Source organism: Anomalospiza imberbis, chromosome 17, assembly GCF_031753505.1.
Source record: "Anomalospiza imberbis isolate Cuckoo-Finch-1a 21T00152 chromosome 17, ASM3175350v1, whole genome shotgun sequence".
Taxonomy (NCBI): Eukaryota; Metazoa; Chordata; class Aves; order Passeriformes; family Viduidae; genus Anomalospiza; species Anomalospiza imberbis.
Genome location: NC_089697.1, coordinates 12,985,000 through 13,005,068, shown reverse-complemented (window position 1 = coordinate 13,005,068; position 20,069 = coordinate 12,985,000). Strand labels below are relative to the sequence as shown.

Genomic DNA, 20,069 nt, shown 5'->3' with positions numbered 1-20,069 from the left:
ATTAATAGCATATGGTATAGGAATGGAATTATGATCTTTAAGAGTCTTTGTGTCTCAACATACATTTACAGTTTGCATCTTTTCTTAGGTAGAGAGACAGAGAACTTCCAAATAAGAAAACACTGGTGGTTTTTTTTTTTTTGTAACCTTTGGGGTTTGCTGTTGGTGACATTAAAATCTTCTGTGCCTGTTTAGCTGTTCAATTTAATGGAAGACAAATTCTCCCAAAGGTTTAATTTATTCTCACAAACTGAAATCACTGCATTCTCACCATGGGAAATGGCCTTAATTTTCCCAGCCTTCAGTATACATCAAGCATATAATTCATTTCTCCCCCCTCAATACTTCGCTCATTAGAAAACAAAGTTTTTGATATTTAAATGTTCCATGGTTTAAGTTGAGAAGCAGATTTCAGCCCCGTAAAGTGCATTTGCAGACATGATTGCCTCCCTGACAGCAGTGGGTTTATGCAGGGTGGAACAGAAAAACACTTGAATTTCTGACCTTGAATTGTCTGCTTCCTCCAATGTCACATATGTCACCTTCCAACATCAGCATTCTCACCAGTGTCAAGGAGAAAAGGCAAAAAATGAGGAAGGAAGAGGAGGCAGTGGTGAAACCACCTTGGGGCACTTGAAGCTGGTGGAGGAGACTGAATTCTGTTGGGAAGAAGATGAATTTCATATGAGAGGTTGTATCTGAATCGCATGAGGACAAACAAATTAGGAAATAATATGGGAAATCATCTTATCCTTTTTTTTTTTTTTTAAGATTCATGGTAACGGAGGAGGTGAAGTGGGAGTTCAGTGTTTCATTTCCAAAGTGTTGGGCAACACTTTGCCTTCCACAAATTGGAATTAATGCCCCCAAAAAATCTTTGCTGGGATTAATGGTTGGGCTCCATAACCATGGATGTCTTTTCCAACCTAAATGATTCTCTGATCCTGTGATCTGTAGGTGCCCATCAGAAAAAAAAAAACAAACAGCACCAGGAACAAGAGAGAGCCAAGAAAAACAAAACATTGAGCCAATTCTTCCTCTCACTACATCCTTTTGCTTCAGGAGAGTTAAGTCAGTAAGAAATTCAGCTTCTTGTACATGGAAAAGTTAATATACCCTTAACAGCTGAAAAATTATTAGAAATGAAACCCTTCAGAGTCAGACTTCTCAGCTCCAGAGACCCCAAGAGCTGGTGGAATCAAGCTGCCCCTGACACTTTTGGCTGCTTTTCCTCCCAGTGAGTGTTTAAAGACTTGTTTGAAAGGGGCATACACTAGAACATGGTAAATTCTTAAATAATGGATTAAAAGCAGTTTCAGTCTTTCTGCAAGTTATTCCTTTAAACATGTTTTTCTCTCTTTGTGCAACCCATTTCCAGTCAGTGTGAGGGGACTGCACAGAAGGAGCAGTATAATAAAAAAAAAAAAAATTACAAAAGTCTAAAATTCAGATATAGACTGGTCAAATTGCAGCTGTGCATTGGTGGATAGAGAAATTAGCCCATGTAGACAAGGAGAACTGGGAGTTGTTAAAGACAAACTTTGTGCAGGTATTGGCTCGTTCTGTGGCAGGCTTTGACTTCATTTAAATTTTAGATTGATAAACACATTAAAAATGCATCTTTTAAGGTGTAACTGCTGGTAGAAAGAGAAAGAAAACCAGGCCAAAATGCTTTGAACGGCAAGTATTGTTTGGATTTGAACTTAGTGGATAAACTGAAAGTGTTTAGACAGTCTGTAATGAAGTGTTGTTGGCCTCTGGTCTCTAATAAATGCTTCAATTTTATAGCTCCAAATCAACTTTACCCGTAAAATCCTAAGGGACTTTCTCTACTTAGCAAATTAAGTAGGGCTTGGTGTCTGCAGCCAGAGTATCCTCGTGTGCTGTCAAGAAGCTCTGCAGAACTACATTTCCACAGCTCCCACTGATAAAACCAGCAGAAATCACAAGGTTTGCTTCCACATTATCAGCACTCAGTACAAAACCTGTGCTAGATAAGGTGCAAGAGGTTTTTTTGTCATGAATAATCAGATTCTTGGTGGCAAATGGATTTTCCTGGTTTGAATCCAAGCCTCAATAAAATGATTGGGTGGGTTTCTATTCAGGAAGTCCAGTCAGTGTGTGAGTCTTTTATTACAACACCGTGCACTTCCCACTCTACTTCTTATTTCAATTATTGCTCCAGGGGTCTGTTTAAAATCTGAGTGCAGATCCTGCACCACATTCCCACAGAATAAACACAGTTGGAACATGGATGGAAATGCATTGTCCAGAATTCCCTGTAAGGTTCCTTGTCCCAGCCTCTCCCTGCATCTCTCAGAAAGCAGGCTGGCCTTTCTCTCTAATTCTCTCCAATAATCCTGCTCTGCTCATCCTCCTTGTTCCCAGGAGAATTTTGAGGGAAAACCTTTCAGATTTCTGTGTTGTTGTGGAGGTTAAAGCCCTGCTCACGTTGAAGGGAACCCTCTGAGAGCGAGCTCTGCTCTGCACTGCTTTGATTGATTTATTTCCTGGTGCTTGTACTTTCACTGATCACTTTCTTATTACTTTCCCACTTCCATCCATTTCAGCTTTTCCTCCTTTTCCAGCCATTCCTTATGCCACCTGCTCCCACCTGATGGATTGGCTGCTCAAAGAGTTGATCCTGACCTGGCATGGTCCCTTCCTCAGGAAATAAATGATGCCACACAGACAGAAAATGATGCCCTAATAAACACCCAGGCCCATTTGCTCCTCTGCCCAAGGGCAGACCTCCAGGGCTGGCATCCCAGTTGAATGTTAATGAAATGGAGGAGGGAGAAATTAAAACAGAAATGGAGAAATTTCCTTTTTGTGTGGATTTAATCACTTGGAAATTCTGCACTTACCTTTGGGAATACTAGAACAATAATAACTGTATTTTAATTCTGTAAACATTTTTAAATAGCCCTTTTTAATGGCTTATATATATATATATATTTGGACTTGCCTGCAGCAGCAATTCATCTTTCAAAGTCAGTATTCTGAGTAATTTGGTAGAGGTCAGATGCCCTCTGTTAGGTTTCCTTCCAAGTCTGAGAGGCCCCAGGAAAAAAAAAAAGTGGGGCAATTCATAAAGTTTGTGTAAAGTTTTGTGCCTCTGTTATAGAGCTGGGGAGTAGAGAGTTGGGTCATAGTTAATCCATCCTTTCAGCTCTTTCAGGACTTCAGTCTGGATTTTTGATCACTGGAGTGTTTTGTGACCTCCTGCAGGCCTCAGATCCACTTCTGCTGGAAATAATAAATGGCTTTTTTGTACCCTCTGAGGTCCCTCTCTTCAGCAGTGGTGACATCATGGTACCTGTGCTGGAGAAGCTGTTTCTGTCAGTAATGACCTCTCTGATTACTGGGGTTTTTGCCCATAACTCAGAGTTGTTATTTCTTGCTGAGATTCAGGAAAAGCTGAGCCCGTGCAGCTGCAGCCTCCTGTTGTTGCTGCCTCTTTTTCCATGCTCTGTCCCAAGTGATAAATGTCAGATATCACTTAGGACAGGGCAGGAATGCAGACTGAGACTGGGGTGATTATGATCTGTAAATGATCTGTGCACTGGCCCTGGCTCTCAACCCTTCCTTGGATCATTTGAGACCCAATTTAAAAGAACACAGCTTAATATTTGGGTTTCAGTGATTTTTTTTTTCTTCCCTTGAAATTTCCATTATTTTATGAATCTTGATAGATACTTGGACACTGTGTTTATTTTCCATATCAGTTGGAAGTTTTTCCTTTTGACATGGATTGATTTGTTTTGTACAAGTTTCTTTGCAGAGCAGAGCCAACAGCACTAATTTTACTACTGAAAATTATTAGAATTCTTGCTATTAAAAGGTCTTTATATCTGCAAGGAAACTGTGGGGCAGCATCTCAGAATTGGGTGGAAAAGAGAGAGGAAAATGCTGGAGTTAATCAAAGCAGGGAGATTTTAAGGGAAGGAAGAATTTTATTCCATGTTGGTAGAAGATTTCAGCAGGGCAATGCTGCTGCTGGAGGCAGTAAATAACAAAAGAGCAAATAAATAAATCAAATCAATAAATGATGAAATAACAGAGGGAATAATAAACACGCAGTTTGTTTACACTGGTAATCAAGAGAGTGACAAGAGATTATTGCCCCTAATTTCAGGCAAAACTGGTTGCAAGTTCCTGCTCCCAGAGCCACCTGAGGTTGTGCCTCTCAGAGAGAATACTTCAGGCAGGACCTTAAAAAGTTTTTCCATTTTGAGAAGGATTTCAAAGGATCACAGACTGTTTCTTCTCCCAGTTGGCTGCAGCAAGGCAGGAAAAGCAGGATCAGACCCTCTGTGTGCCCCTTGCCTGGCGGAGAAATACCCAAATATTGTGGAGGTGAATGGAAATTGTCCATATTTTGTGTTAAATGCTCTTTTGGATGGCTTCTTTAGGTATCCCTCCTTCTGCAAAGGGGGACAAAAGTGGTGGTGATGCCATTCTGCAGTGGCAGCAGGAGGAGAAGCTTTGCTGCAGTGAAACTCTGTTTGTTACCTGTGGCTCTGCTCTCCCCACAGCCCGGGCTGCGTTCAGGCTCTTGGGTGTTGTGTCTGCTCTGAAGGAGATGTTTTGACCTTTCTCATCTCTGACTGGTGTTGCAAAGATGGAGTGATGTAGAACAGAGATTTTGTGACAGAGTAATAATAAGAAAGACTCGGACTGCCAGTTGCTCATTACTGGATCTCTTTTAAATGCCAGAACCTTCTATGTTTGCCTTCAAACAACACTGAGCACCTAAATCACCATAGTAAACAGATATAGAAAGAGACAGAAAGGTTAAAAGTGTACTCATAATCTCTTGCTTTTCCTCCTAAACATGTTTGATAGCAATATTGTTTCTTAAAAACAATATGACCTCATTTGTAAAGCAATATTCATGCTAAACTAGTCAGCTGTTAAATATACCCAGCACTGTGCATTATGATGAAGCTAAACCAGAATTTCAATTATTTTCTGGACACATTTAAAATTATAATACTTTACTGGGTTAGTGTTATAGTTCATCCAAATTACTCACAAAGTATCATATCAATCTCTTGCAAGTGCTTATTGCTTACATCTCTGGGAAGTTGGTGGAAGGAAGATGCTGTCGGGGGTAATGACCTTCATGCTGCCTGAGTGCTCTGATGGTGATGTGGCTATAAGTGCAGGCAAGCCTAATGGTCAAAAGTCAATGTTTGCTGGCCATCATATTTGTCACCAAAGAAGCAGAGTATTCATTTGGACCACCACATGCAGCAGGATGTTCCTGGAAGGAAAATAAAGAGGGAAATCAGCTACTTGATGATCTGTGTATTCTTCCTTTAAAGCCGTGATCCTGGCAAGGGAGAAGTCACACTTCAAAATTATTTGCAGTTTTTTACTGCCTGGAATGCAAGATCAAAACAAAGCAGGCAAATGAGGAAGATAGATTTCATTATGTTCCCACTTTCTACTTATGCACCTTATCTAAAGAGATGTTGAGAGAGAAATGATGCTGCAGCATTTAGCCAGCTCTGAGTAACCAGCATGGATTTATGAGTATTACTGGCAAGTCTGGCTTAAAGCAGATCTTACTGGAGCTGCGTTGGGACTGAAAATCCAAAAGCAAAATCCAAAAGCCCACTGTTCTTTAGACAAATGTTGTAGTAGTATGATTTTAAAACTTGTTAAATATTATCAAAATAAAAACTTATTAAATATTATTAAAGCTAATATTAATATTTTCTAAAATCAGCTCTGATAGAAGGTGCTGGGCAACACTTTATTGCAAGGGGCTTGTCTTTATGCAGCATCTTCAGCTGGGCAGGAATTCTGAGCTTTAATAAAACATGGGGGATGTGCTGCTGCCTTCATCTCTAACCATCACTGGATCACCACGCTGAGTCCTCAGAAAACTCTGGATTTTCTGTTGTACTTACTGCTCTTACCCCAAAAGGGACAAACATTTAGGAGCTCTCTTGAACTGGGTCTTAACTTCTCCATGAGGCCGAGTACTCTGTTGGATTTAGCCAAGCTGGTCTGTTTTGAGTTGGACTGGGCAAGAAATAATCATCCTTTTCACAACAGTGATCACATAATTTGTCTCTCCCATCGTACTATTGATCAGTTATTAACAGAAACAGCCATTTCCCAACCTAAACACTCAAACCCAACTGCGTGAAGGGCTGCTTTGCAAGCTCTCTGCACACTGAGTGTAGCAATGAAAAGGAAGGTGATTCTGTGGATCTGTTTTTAGAATAAACCTCGTGCTTTCAGGGCTGAATTCTCTCTGCCCAAGAGCCTCTCCAGGGAAGGTGCTGGTCGTTGATCTCTCAGGGTTTATTGTGTGTCCTGTGTCCTCCTCCATGTGTGCCAAGCCAGGCCCAGCTCTTTTCAAGGAGAATGTGCTGTCCATGAGATAAGCCATGGATTCAATAGAAACAAGCCAAAGATTTATTTTTTTTTAGGATAACAAGCAAGTGCCCATAAACATAATCCTCATCTTCTTTCTATTTATAATTGTAGTTAATATAAATGTACTTCATTACTGGAGAGCAGTCTTCACGGCCATACAATAGCAAACAAATTCTTCAGAAGCATCTTTAATTATTCATTTGGCTGCACTATATTTTATGCTACTTTTCATAAATGTTAATCTTTATTATTGCCCTACCAGGAAAAAAAAAGAAAGGAGGAAAGAAATACCTGTTATTAAATGACCTATCAGGCTGACATGGATAAATGTTGGTAGCTATTTAATTGTTTCCCATCTGCAGTTTTATACAGTTTCTATCAAACTGAAGGGTAATTTTTTTAGTAGCTGCTTATTTTAAATGTACAAAACCCTTGTGTGTAATTCCATTAGCTGCCCTACAGCATTGCAATCTACAGTTTCCCTGAGGCTGTTGTGAAATATTGATGAAATCCTTGCTTTTGTGGCTTCCTCTGATACACTAAACATTTGTCTGATGTTAGTTGAACTTGAATGGATCTGTTCAGAGTTATATCAGTAGTGACTTCAAAGGCTGTAAGGCTGTTACAGTTTTTTTTACAAACTGAAGTTTCAAAGCCTTACCATGTGGTACTTTAAAAAAACAAAGTTCATATCAAATGAACCAAAGTGTTAGCAATACACTGGTAAGACTCATTACAATTTCAATTTCTATAGATATATATTTTTTTGTGATTCTGATTGGTAGCTCGTGCCATTGAAAGAAATTTAGATTGGTACTTAGGGCAACCTAGGATAATGAAAGTGGGAAAACATAATTTGAAACTTGGATTTTAAATGAAGTAATCTATAAATTTACAAAGCCACTCTGCTGTTTTCCACAACAATAAATAGGACAAGAGAAAACAGAAGAAAGGCAAAGGGACACAGAAGTTTCAGACTTCTCTTTTCATCAGCAAAGTGATTTACAGTGGTGCAATTAAAGTGACTAATGAGGAAAACATATTTGCTGCTTCTGGATCCCTTGAATTTTTCAGGCCATGTTGCATCTTGGAGAGCAGCCTTTGTGCCGCACCAGGAACTGAGTGGAGCTCACAGTGATGGGCTGGGGACATGTGGCTGTGTGACACCTCCCCAAACCTCACCTGGGGGTGTGTGTTTGTGTGACACCTCCCCAGACCTCATCTGGGGACCTGTGACACCTCCCCAAACCTCACCTGGGGGTGTTCCTGTGTGACACCTCCCCAAACCTCACCTGGGGGTGTTCCTGTGTGACACCTCCCGAAACCTCACCTGGGGACATGTGACACCTCCCCAAACCTCACCTGGGGACATGTGACACCTCCCCAAACCTCACCTGGGGTGTTCCTATGTGACACCTCCCCAGACCTCACCTGGGGACATGTGACACCTCCCCAAACCTCACCTGGGGGTGTTCCTGTGTGACACCTCCCCAAACCTCACCTTCTGAGGCCAGGTCAGGAGTGTGGTGTGAGGGAGGGCAGGTGAGGTGGTTGGGGCAAGGGGGAGGTTGAGCTCTTTGCAGTCACAACATTCTTTAGGAGCATCTTAGTTGGAAATGCAATCTGGGGGTCACCAAACACCATCAGCTGGTTGTAAAAATTACATTGTCTGTTCCAGGAGTTTGTAGAAAGTAACAAATATTTTTAATGAGAGGCAGATGATTCACTGACACTCAGAGCTCTTGTGTGAGGAACTGGAGCTCCTGGCTCCATCCGTGGTGGAATCCTTTCCTGCAGCAGCCAGGACCTGGCATGGAATGGATTCAAACTGACTGAAAGGATGGCTTGCTGCTTTTATTCAATAACTGCCTATGCAAACAATGTTATCCTTAAGGAAAATTATTCCAGAAAAACCTCCACAATAATTCCTTCCCTCCTCTGCCCTCAGCTCAGCAGCTCACATCAGCTCACTGCTCTTTTTGCTTGTGTTGGTTTTTTCCCTGCTTTATTATTGTTTTTGAGTTTATGGGTCACTCACAAGCAGTTCCCTCCAGCCACTGATCATTTGGCTCATAACTGTGCAGGATGAAGTGCAAAGGACATAATCTGTTCTGCTTTTGCTGCTAAGAGCCCACTGAAACTCAGGGGTATTTTGCCTTCTTAACCAGTAGGAAATTGGATATTTAATAGAAAACTTTAGAATACAACTCTAATTAAAGTTCAACAAAACGAAAGCCCCAAATTGCCTCATTTCAGCATTGTATATAAATAATAGTTATGGCTTCATGGAATTGCCTTTGTGTGTTAGAATTCTGTCGGTGTGGAAGCCACTCTTTTCCTTGCTCCTGCAGAAGCTGCTCCTGTCCTCCTGCAGTGGATGGTGGTGGGTGTTCCTTCTCCTACTCTGCAAGAGGCAGGAATTCATGCCTTGGTGTCAGCTGCTGTAACTACTTGAAAAATAAATTTCTAGGGGAGAAAAAAAACCTCAAAGGAATATTGGGAAAAATCCCTCCTTTGAGGTGCCAAGTTGTTTTGGACACAAAACTCATCATCATGGTGGTGATCCATGCTGAGCCACTGCAAACTGAGAGTGGGTGTGATGGCAAATAGTAACAGCAACAAAAGCTGCAAAAAATGCCCCATTATCCAAATTAATGAACTGGCCTCCCAGCAAAGAGGCAGCTGAGCATCTTCAGCCTTTTCTGAGGATGTCCAAACCCTTCCTCAGGCTGCACCTGGCTTTGGAACTAAAACTCAAAACCAGGACATTCGGGCCGGGTGACAGAGATGTCCTTTTGTCCCTTCCATCCACCATTCAGAGCCAGGCACTCTCTGTGCCACATTCAGGAATCTTTCCCTGTGTTTTCTTTCCACCTTGGAGAACGTAAAGGAGGAAGATATTTCCGTGCTACAGAAATTTTGAACATAGCCTTAAAAACTCTAAAATTCTACAATTCACTCCTTTATGACAAATTTCATATTTTGAGAGTTCTTTCCATGGAATTCCATTGCTTTTCTTGAGTGTCCTATTGGTTTTAATCCAGTTAAATTCCAAAATGTCTTTGATAAAGAGTTATGCAATGGAGTGGGGAACTATTTTTCCCCCAACTGCCAATTTCTCTCTTCAGCTGATTTTCAGACTGGGATGAAATTGCAGCTCTGAACTCCTACAAAGAGCCAGGTTAAGATTTGTCTGTGGGTGCTTAATGCAGTTCGACATCTTGGAGAAGGAGGAATGAGAAGTGGTCATTATCCATTATCTGTTTGGAACCTTTCAGAGAAAGAAACAGCTTCTGCCAAACACAAAAAGATGTTTGAGCTGATGCCAGACAAGAAGGAAACAAGATCACCTTCTAGCACTGTGAGATTGCTTTCCTGATGATGTTGTTTCAAGGAAAACTGGAATGTGTATGGCTGAAGAAGTGCAGGTGGTGCCATGGGTTTTACATGGATTAGCAGACTTGTTCTGGACAATGATTCACTGTCCCTTCTCTTGGCAGAAAATAAATTTTCCAGTCTTGGAAAGAAACATGTATATATATATATATATATATATATATATATATATGTAGATGTATTTTAATAAATGTTTCTCTACATGGAAAAAGAGCAAATTTGAGTAAAAATAGTATCCACTGGTGGAAAAGTAAACAGTCAGAATGAAGATGTTTGACCAAAAGCGGTATTGACAGTGCACAATTCAGGTCAGGAGTGATGGATAATGTGGTGCCACTCCCAGGGTAGTCCTGCATGTCAGTGCTGGATTCACCCCCCTGGGAGCCTGGCTTGGTGCTGTCTGCAGGGAAAGCTCCCAGCTCTAAGGGCATGGGGGTGGTTTAGACCCAGTTTTTGCAGGTGTATTAACTGGACCTGGTTTATTTTAGCTCCTCTGTGGAAATATTCCAGAAATAGCAAAGAAAATGTTCTTTTTGAAGAATAAAGAACCAGCTGTTTATTGCAGCTCTTGTCTTATAGAAGCCGGTTTCTGAGGTTGCCATGAATTCAGTCACAAAGACACAGAGAGGAATTAAGAAACCAAATAATTTGGAATTATATTTGTGATTATTATCCATATAATAATATTGTCCTTACTGATGTCATTATTTTGACACACCCTACCTTGAGGACAATCAGCACTAAACCAAAGACTGATTTCCATTTTGGAAGCCAAAAAATTGCTTCCATTCAATGCTTTGAAGCCCCCCAGTTTTGTCAGTTCTTAATAATAGTGACATTTCAGACTTCCACTTCTTCAGGACTGCACTTTTCCCATCTTACATCTGTCTGGGCCTGTTTAATTTTGGTGGGAAAAATTCTCATCTAGGCAAGGGAGGAAGCATTCATCCAGTTACTGAGTTTGGATTTCTTTCATATTATTTTCTTCCTGTAACACAGTTACACATGAGGATCTCAGAGGTTTGGAATGTCAGAATAAGCCTGGGGGAGAACTGGTGGGAAGGGAACAGGTCACTCAACAATTTACTACATGGACATCAGTGTGACGTGCAAAATTTATGCTACTTATTACAGACTCTGCATTTAAAGCATGTGGGTGTACAGATATAAGACACTCTTTACTTCTAAAATAAATAATGCAAAGTCCACTTAAATTAATGTTATTTCTGTTAACCAGCTACATCCCTTCATGTCCAATGAAATCTTACTAAAAAGCCCTGTTGGAAGAACATGAGCATCTCTTGTACCCGAGGTTGTCTTGCAGAACTGGTCTCCACTGTCCTTAAAATGCCCACAGCAATTTAAATCATTTACATAAACAGAAATGCTTTTACAGGAAGGATACTGAAATGCGTTTTTAAAGCTGCCCAAACCCCTAAACCATTAAAACAGATGTGACTGATGGTTTTGGGAAATTTTGATGGTGCTTTCTGCACAGGATCACAGAATCCAGTGCTACCCCTGCCATGGGCAGGGACAATTTCCACTGTCCCAGGCTGCTCCAAGCCCCATCCAGCGTGGCCTCAGGCACTGCCAGGGATCCAGGGACAGCCACAGCTGCTCTGGGCACCTGTGCCAGGGCATCCCCACCCCCACAGGGCAGAATTTCTTCCATATATCTAATCTAATCTAAACCTCCTCTCTGTCAGTTTGAAGCCATTCCTCCTTGTCTGTCACTACAGCTCCTGATGGACAATCCCTCTCTGTCTTCCCTGTAGACCCTCTGGAGATACTGGAACTGGTTATTTCTCCCCCTTTCATGAGATTGTGTCAGTCTCTTACACAGACACAAAAAATAAAAAAGGAGGATTCCTCAGCACAAGTTACTCTTCTGTAAAGGTTATAGTAAACATGTCAATGCCTAATTAAGCAGCAAATTTTATCCATATTGTGGGGGATGTGCAGCTGTCTGGTACTTCTGCTTTTGCTAGAGAAGGACAAAGGATCTTGTGAGGAATAAACTAATGAATGTATCTTCCAAAGGGAAACTTAACTCCTGGTGCAAAACGGGTTAATGACACTCAAAGAATTGGTGCTGGAATGGAGAATCCAATGACCCGAAGCTATGGGACTGCTCTTTGTCACGTGTTTTGTCAGATTCCTTCCTTGGATCCCCTCCTTGTTTTTGTTGTATGATGTGCCTGGCACACATCCTGGAGAGGGGCTGTATGTCACAGGGTCACTGCTCCTCACCTGGGGACCTTCTGCCACCTCCATGTCCCTGCCTTCTCCTTGGTCCCCTGAAAAACACACAACAGAGGGAAAGTGATATCTGGTTATTGGGGACAAGTTTAGGGAGGAGAAGAAACCATTGAGGTCTAAGCGTTGTCTTTGCTGCTGCTCCAGTCTGATCACCTGTGAATGTTTGCTGTGACCCTGCCCATGCTGAAGGGATTCATTTGTAGTATTTAGCACTTAACATTTAATATTTAGCTTCTTTGCTGAAAGCATCTACTGAAGAGCACAGTGTTCCTCCTACTGTGTGATTACTATTATTTTATCAGGCTAAAGTGGTGTGCAGGTCATTTGTTCAGAGCCACTGCTGTGTCTTTGCCTCTGGTTGTGACACCTTCTGATACCCTCCCTGGAGTAAGCCAAGCCCAGCTCTAAGCCAAGCCCAGCTCTAAGCCTGTGTGACCTCTGCAGTTCCTAAATTCATGGCAAGGGTGTGAGAAAGATGACACATGGATTTCTTAGCTCCCATCACACAGAGAGCCATCATTTCCCTCTTCTTGTGCTGCACCTTCATCCAGGGAATGGTTCCTCTGGTTCTGATGGCAAACGTGTGGGAAAGGTCAGATCATGCAAACAGATTGGCGAATGAAGGCTTTGTCCAGATGGTCATCACAAAGGTGGAACACTTTCCTCTGGATTTGCTAGAAGGATATCTTTTGGGTCAGGAGTACCAAACTCAAGGGAGCAAAGTGAGCCAGGTTCGTAAAGAGCCATAAAACAAATTCCAGATAATGGGAAGGAATTGGATACTAAATAAATATACTCTTCCAGAATCAAGTTTATCTTAGTAATCAAATAATTAATTTGCCAAATAAAATCCTTGTGGATTTGTTCTACTTTTCCAGTTTAACAATCAACTTTGGTCTACCTCTGTCAAATCTTCTGTAACTTCCAAGGGTTCTTGCCCTGAAATTTATGGATTTTACTGAAGCACAATTTGCTTTTATGGTACACAGTACATTACTTTTGTAAACAAAAGGGTTTCACTTATGCCTATTAACACTTTCAGATGTTGTATTTTGACGTATAAATTATTTGTGTACATCCTAAAGTGCATTTTTAGGTGATCAAGTGGCAAAAGGTTACTGTACCTAGATGATGCTCTGAACCAGGAAGATTATGGCACTTATTTTTCTTCTCTTCCTTACAAATTCAACCCCTTCTCTCACCGAGGCTAAAAACAATTTCATAGAATTGAAGCTTTTAGTATAAACTTTAAATTCTTACGTATGAATTTTCCAACTGTCCCATTACAGGACAGTTAGAATTATACTCCCATGACAGGAAAATTATTAACTCGGAATCTCTGGCAGTTATAAAGAATTATGATCATCTGCCAACAAAATGCAGCAACCTTCACAAAAAAGAGACATCATTTGGCTTTTTTTCACTTCCAGAACTAACAGAAAATATAGTTATAGATTAAAACAAAATCCAGTAAAGAAAGTACATAGTGAAAGCAGAAAACTGGAACTGTAACATTCTCCTTTAACAGGCTATTTCATATATTGACATTACATTTCAGGTTATGTCCAAGAGGAAGATTTAAAGGAAGAGGAAGATATAAGGGAGGAGGAAGAAGATGACGATGACAACAACTCCACTGCTCAGCTGCAGAGCAGCAATGACACTGGCACGGATGAGGAGCACGAAGTGGGTCCTGAGCAGAAAGGGAACTTCAGTTTCCAGAATTCCCCTGTCAGTCACATATCCAACCAGGACGCGGAGAACGAATCACTACTGAGTGACGGTAGTGACCACGTGGCAGATATCAAAAACATCTGCTCCAGGGAGCCCCAGGACCCCAAAAGCAGCACCCACCCCAAAGCCCAGAGCGAAGCACATGATTGCATGGATAAAATGACAGCAGTCTATGCTAACATCCTGTCGGACTCTTACTGGACAGGCTTGGGGCTGGGTTTCAAGTTGTCCAACTCTGAAAAGAGGAGTTGCGACAACAGGAACGGAGGGAACAAAGCTGATTTTGATTGGCACCAAGACGCACTGTCCAAAAGCTTGCAGCAGAATTTACCTTCCAGGCCTGTCTCCAAGCCCAACCTGTTCAGCTCGGTGCAGCTCTACAGGCAGAGCAGCAAAATGTGTGGGACTGTGTTCACGGGCGCCAGCCGGTTCCGCTGCCGGCAGTGCAGCGCTGCCTACGACACCTTGGTGGAACTCACGGTCCACATGAACGAGACAGGGCACTACCAGGATGACAACCACAAAAAGGACAAGCACAGACCTACCAGCTACTCCAAGCCCCGGAAAAGGGCGTTCCAGGACATGGACAAGGAAGATGCACAAAAAGTTCTGAAGTGTATGTTCTGTGGTGACTCTTTTGATTCCCTTCAAGATCTGAGTGTTCATATGATAAAAACAAAACATTACCAAAAAGTGCCTTTGAAGGAGCCGGTACCAACCATTTCTTCAAAAATGGTCACTCCAGCCAAGAAACGTGTGTTTGATGTGAACAGGCCTTGTTCCCCCGACTCCACGACAGGGTCTTTCTCAGACACCTTCTCTCCTCAGAAGAACGCGAACCTGCAGCTCTCCTCCAACAACCGCTACGGGTACCAGAACGGGGCCAGCTACACCTGGCAGTTCGAGGCCTGCAAATCCCAGATTTTGAAGTGTATGGAATGTGGAAGCTCCCATGATACCTTGCAGCAGCTCACAACCCACATGATGGTCACTGGCCATTTCTTGAAAGTCACGAGTTCAGCTTCAAAGAAAGGAAAGCAACTTGTTCTGGATCCTTTAGCTGTGGAAAAAATGCAATCGCTGTCTGAAGCACCAGCCAGTGACAGCCCCGTTTCAAAATCAACCAGTAAATCATCTGCAGAATGCATAGGTCCTGCCTCTGAACTTAAAAAAGAAAGTAAAAAAGATAAAGCTGATGATGCAAACAAAGATGAGAAAGCAATGAAAACTGAGGAGTATGAAGACACTCTTCAGAAACCCCTGGATCCCACAATGAAATACCAGTACCTCCGAGAAGAAGATTTAGAAGATGGCTCAAAGGGTGGTGGGGACATTTTAAAGTCCTTGGAGAACACTGTCACGACAGCCATCAATAAAGCTCAGAACGGAGCTCCCAGCTGGAGTGCGTATCCCAGCATCCACGCAGCTTACCAGCTCTCCGAGGGAGCCAAGCCGTCCTTGCCTGTGGGATCCCAGGTGCTCCAAATCAGGCCAACCATGACCAATAAATTGAGGCCCATAGCGCCCAAGTGGAAGGTGATGCCTCTGGTCCCTATCTCAGCAAATGTGAGCCAGTGCACTCAAGTGAAGAAGGAGGCTGAGGACAAGGAGGAGGTACAAAAGGACTATGCTAAGGAGGGCGTCCAGGCTGAGCCAGCCTCGCACAGCCAGAGCGAGAGGGAACCTCTCCTCAAAGCTGAAGCCTCTGTGGAGCCAAAAAAGACAGAACCGTGTCCCTTGAAAGAAGAAGACAAAATTAAAGAGGACAGTGGAAAAGAAAAGCCAGTCCAGCAGCCACCAGCAGCTTCTCTCAGTAACGGTTGTGCTGCTGCCAACCATTCCTCGGAGCTGCCCTGCGTGAACCCTCTGAGTGCACTGCAGTCTGTCCTGAACAATCACCTGGGCAAAGCCACTGAGCCCTTACAGCCTCAATCCAACTGCAGCCCCAGCTCTAGCACAATTTCCATGTTCCACAAACCCAATCTAAACATGATGGAGAAGCCAGTTTTATCTCCTGCTCCGACCCCACCAAAGCCTGCAAGCGTATCCAGGCACTATTTGTTTGAAAACAATGATCAGCCTATTGACCTGACCAAATCCAAAGGCAAGAAAGCTGAGTCAGCTCAAGCACAATCTTGTACTTCTCCACCTCAAAAGCACGCTCTGTCTGACATCGCTGACATGGTCAAAGTTCTTCCCAAAGCTACCACACCAAAACCTGCTGCATCCTCAAGGATCCCGTCCATGAAGTTGGAAATAGATGTCCGACGCTTCGAGGACGTCTCCACGGAAGTCTCCACTCTGCATAAAAGGAAGGGCAGGCAGTCAAACTGGAACCCTCAGCATCTGCTCATTTTGCAAGCTCAGTTTGCTTCCAGCCTCTTCCAGACATCTGAAGGTAAATATTTATTATCAGACCTAGGCCCACAAGAGCGCATGCAGATTTCCAAATTCACTGGACTGTCGATGACCACCATCAGCCACTGGTTGGCAAATGTGAAGTATCAACTTAGGAAAACCGGAGGAACAAAGTTTTTGAAAAACATGGACAAAGGACATCCAGTCTTTTATTGCAGCGACTGTGCATCTCAGTTCCGAACCCCCTCTACTTACATTAGCCACTTAGAATCCCACCTAGGTTTCCAAATGAAAGACATGAACAGGCTGGCTGTGGAGCAGCAAACCAAGGTAGAACAAGAAATCTCCAGAGTTTCAGTTCAAAGATCTCCTGAAACAATAGCTGGAGAAGAGGACACAGACTCTAAGTTCAAATGTAAGTTGTGCTGTCGGACATTTGCGAGCAAACATGCAGTAAAACTTCATCTAAGCAAAACACACAGCAAGTCACCAGAACACCATTCACAATTTGTAGCAGAAGTGGATGAAGAATAACTCTTAAGGTATGCATGCTCTATAGTGAGTTTTCATTTCAGCATTTCCAGGAGGCTCCGTCAGGCTCCGTGCTTTGGTAAAAGTAGGAAAACAGTATAAAATGCATCGTGTATGCTGCGCCGCTCCTCCCTCGCATGTACACATCCATTTTATAACGTTTTCAGGAAGAGAGCTTGGTCAATGCAAACCCACACTGCCCTAGAGAGAAATGTTGCTGCTCATTATTTGCAAAATAGCTGTTTGCCCATTTCTCTTTTGTTCCTAAGAATAAATCACTTCACATCCACTGCACTTCTGTGCGGAATGCAAGAACCAAGTGCTACTCTTTGCAGTGAGAACGGAAAAAAAGCAGATAAAGAGCACTGAAACCCTAAAGGTTATTACCTCACTCAGTGCTAGCACACCAATAAATCTGATTTGGATGGGGGAAAAAGAAGAAAATTCAAAAGTCAAATTAGCAAAATCTCAATTATTCCAAGTTTCTCATAATCTCAGACACAGCCTCGAGAATCTACAAATAACTCTGAAAAGTTCCTATCTAGAAGTTCAGTTATTCTTCTGTTGATATTTGGATGTTCAGTTTTGTAAAATATTTTAATATTTTACACTTACTTAAACACTTGCTACTGTGAGTGGCCTTTTTTGTCACATCATTTTAACCTCTCTCTCCATCATTCCTTTTTTAATCTTTAAGATGTTTGATTATATTTTGCTTCATGTTGGTGGAAGTCAATCCATAAACATCACTGACTTCAGTGCAAGTTCTCGTATAACCTGGGGGAGTTACTGCTTAATTGAGATTTTTTACAAGCTTAATATTTCCAAGACCTGTTAGTAGGATACTGCTGCGTTAGTGTTGCTATTTTTTTGCTGCAAGATACACCAGTTGCCACAACCAATGTTTATAACATGTAATGTAATATTCAGATGCCACACCATTTTTGCATTTTTAATTTTACTTGATTCACAAACTTGAATATTCTTGATTGAAATAAATATGCAGAACATCAACTAAAAGTCCAAATAGAAGTTTTTTGTTCTAACCAGTTTTTTTTTTTCCAGGAGGGCTCTGTTTAGTTATTCCCAGCAATTCCTCCAGCAGACTCATGCTCTGCTTGTGTTCACAGAACAACCATGTGCTGATCCAGGTTTTCTCCAAGGTGTTCATTACTTGAATAACATTCAGAAAATGAATTTGTCAGATGGTGAAAATGAAAGATGTGCTGGGAGTTGTCACTGATGCCACCTGGCTTTGTGGCCATCCTCTGGCTGATTGAGAGGATGGGGCTCAGTCCCCATTTGGGGGAAGATTTCCCATTCGTTTGCGGCAAATATTCATGTTTTAGGAAACACTTTCTGCAGCCAAAGCCAGCACGAGGGCTCTGCGTCACTTAAGCTCCATTAAAAATGCTACTTTTGAATAATTTAAACCACTGATCAAGGGGTTACTTTGGGCTGGTACTGTAAGCTATTGCCATGGAGTATAATGTCAGCATTCAAGTGCAGTAAGATTTAAGTTTTGCATACATCTTGTACGTGCTGTCTGCATCGGAGGAGATTAATGCTGCCTGCATATTTTAGCCAGGAAAATTCCATCTCACTCCTAAGGAGTTTGTTTTCTAAATAGGGCTAATACCCTAAAGTATCTATTTGGGCACTTTAACCCAACATTAGAATGTTTCTTGTTTACCTGACCACTCCAAATCAACACCCCTGAGAGACTGGGTAGGGATAAACATCCCATACTTTGTTTCCTTCCCCACCACTTAATGATTATTAAGACTCTGCCATTCACAGTTTTCACACAAGAGATATCAGAGCAAACCAATAATTTGGGGACTATCAAACAAAAGCTATCTGCCAGATATATTAATACAACAGTTATTTTGGCACATTCATGGCTTAATGTGTGACAAATGTTTCAGATTTGGTCTTGAAAGCACCGTGTTATTACTCAGAGGCAAACCAAACACCCACCTTTGTAAACACGTTACTGTTGCTGAGGATTGGAGGAACAAATACAAAGGGGGGAGAAAAAAAATCTCCAAGGGGAAAAAAAAAAGTGTTTTCTGCATTGTAATAACCTGCACAGAGACATATTATTCAGGTGATGTGTAACTACATAAATAAGGGACTGTCCTTCCTGCCTCTGGATGCCGAGAAATTGCTGTCCTCGTAATACTCATCCATTTCTAATTTATATCAAGATGCAGGTTGTATCTTACCTTTGAAAAAATATATTTAAATTGCAATGACAGAGTGATAGCACTGTTATCTGGAGCTATAATTTCAGTTGGTATGCATGATAGCACAAATTGTCTGAAATGATGGGGTATTTGGGATGGCATTGTAAAGATTTTATTACAGTTTTGGAGCCGAAAGCCTCCCTGAAGTTCTGACGAGGTTGGGAGTGGGGAGGCCAGAGTTTATTCATATGGATTCTTCAGAAATCTGCAAGGAGACTAAATCAAATAACAGGGATTTTCAGAGTTTACTTACACTTACCATGTTATTTTTAAGATCCAGTATACATTTGAATAATAACAGAGGGGAACAGAGTATTTAGAAAGGAGAAATATAAAGCTGAGATCCTTAAAACACACACATGCATTTGTGTTTCCTTCTTGCAGGCAATATTGCAGTGAAATAGGCATAAAAATAGAGAATATAGATTGAAATAAATGGAAATAAAACAGTAGAAAGAGTACTTGAAGTATAGAAATACATAAAGTACTTTATATTTCAATGGCATTTACTAGCAGAGGTTATATTGTCAAATGTTAGCTATCATTAAAAATATAAATGAATAATCTGGGTTAGTACTGTAGAAAAATGTGTTATGGGTATGGATTTATTTTTAAGACCTCTGTGAGACTGTTTATAAGAAATTTGCTATAAATTCTTCTTTAATGTAAAAAGATATATATATATATCTTTTATAGTCATCTTTGGTGTTTTTCTGAATTCTTCTAAGTGATATGGGTTTAGTAATATAAAGTAAGATTATGTGTAATATACAACAATCAGACATCTCTATTCTCTTTCATTTAACCCACTTCAAATTTGTTTTTATTGCTATTCTTCATAGAAAACCCATGAACATTAGGAAACATGGCTTTAATTAGAAGTAATTTGTATGTTGACTTGTACCTTGAAGAACGTTTGTTCATTTCTTCAACTGAATTAGAATTTTTATGTTGTTCTGAGGAAAAAGGCAGGGCAGAATTGTATTTCTCACTTTAGAGCCAGGTGGGATTGCCTTGGAACTGGTCACTAATTGAGGCTCTCTGTGGCCTTGGCTACAACTTTTGATAGAAATAAATCTCCATAAAGTCAAATTAACCGACCTGACTGGGGAGATTTCTGTTTCAAAAGACCCTGATAAGTGA

The 20,069-nt window shown here is 41.5% G+C and overlaps 1 protein-coding gene across 6 annotated transcripts in view; it reads left to right on the top strand.

The window, feature by feature from the left end:
* Positions 1–20,069, top strand: part of TSHZ2 (teashirt zinc finger homeobox 2) — a 208,440-nt gene that overhangs the window by 116,764 nt on the left and 71,607 nt on the right. For 4 of the 6 annotated variants that reach the window (XR_011004826.1, XM_068208062.1, XM_068208059.1 and 1 more), the window contains exon 2: positions 13,613–16,688. Coding sequence is in view for 5 of the 6 variants with exons in the window: in XM_068208062.1 (XP_068064163.1) it covers positions 13,613–16,680 (3,068 nt within the window). In the remaining variant the exon portion in view is untranslated. Of the gene's footprint in view, positions 1–13,612; positions 17,698–20,069 lie in introns of those variants that run through there. The other 2 variants (XM_068208063.1, XM_068208060.1) reach the window with 2 other exon arrangements.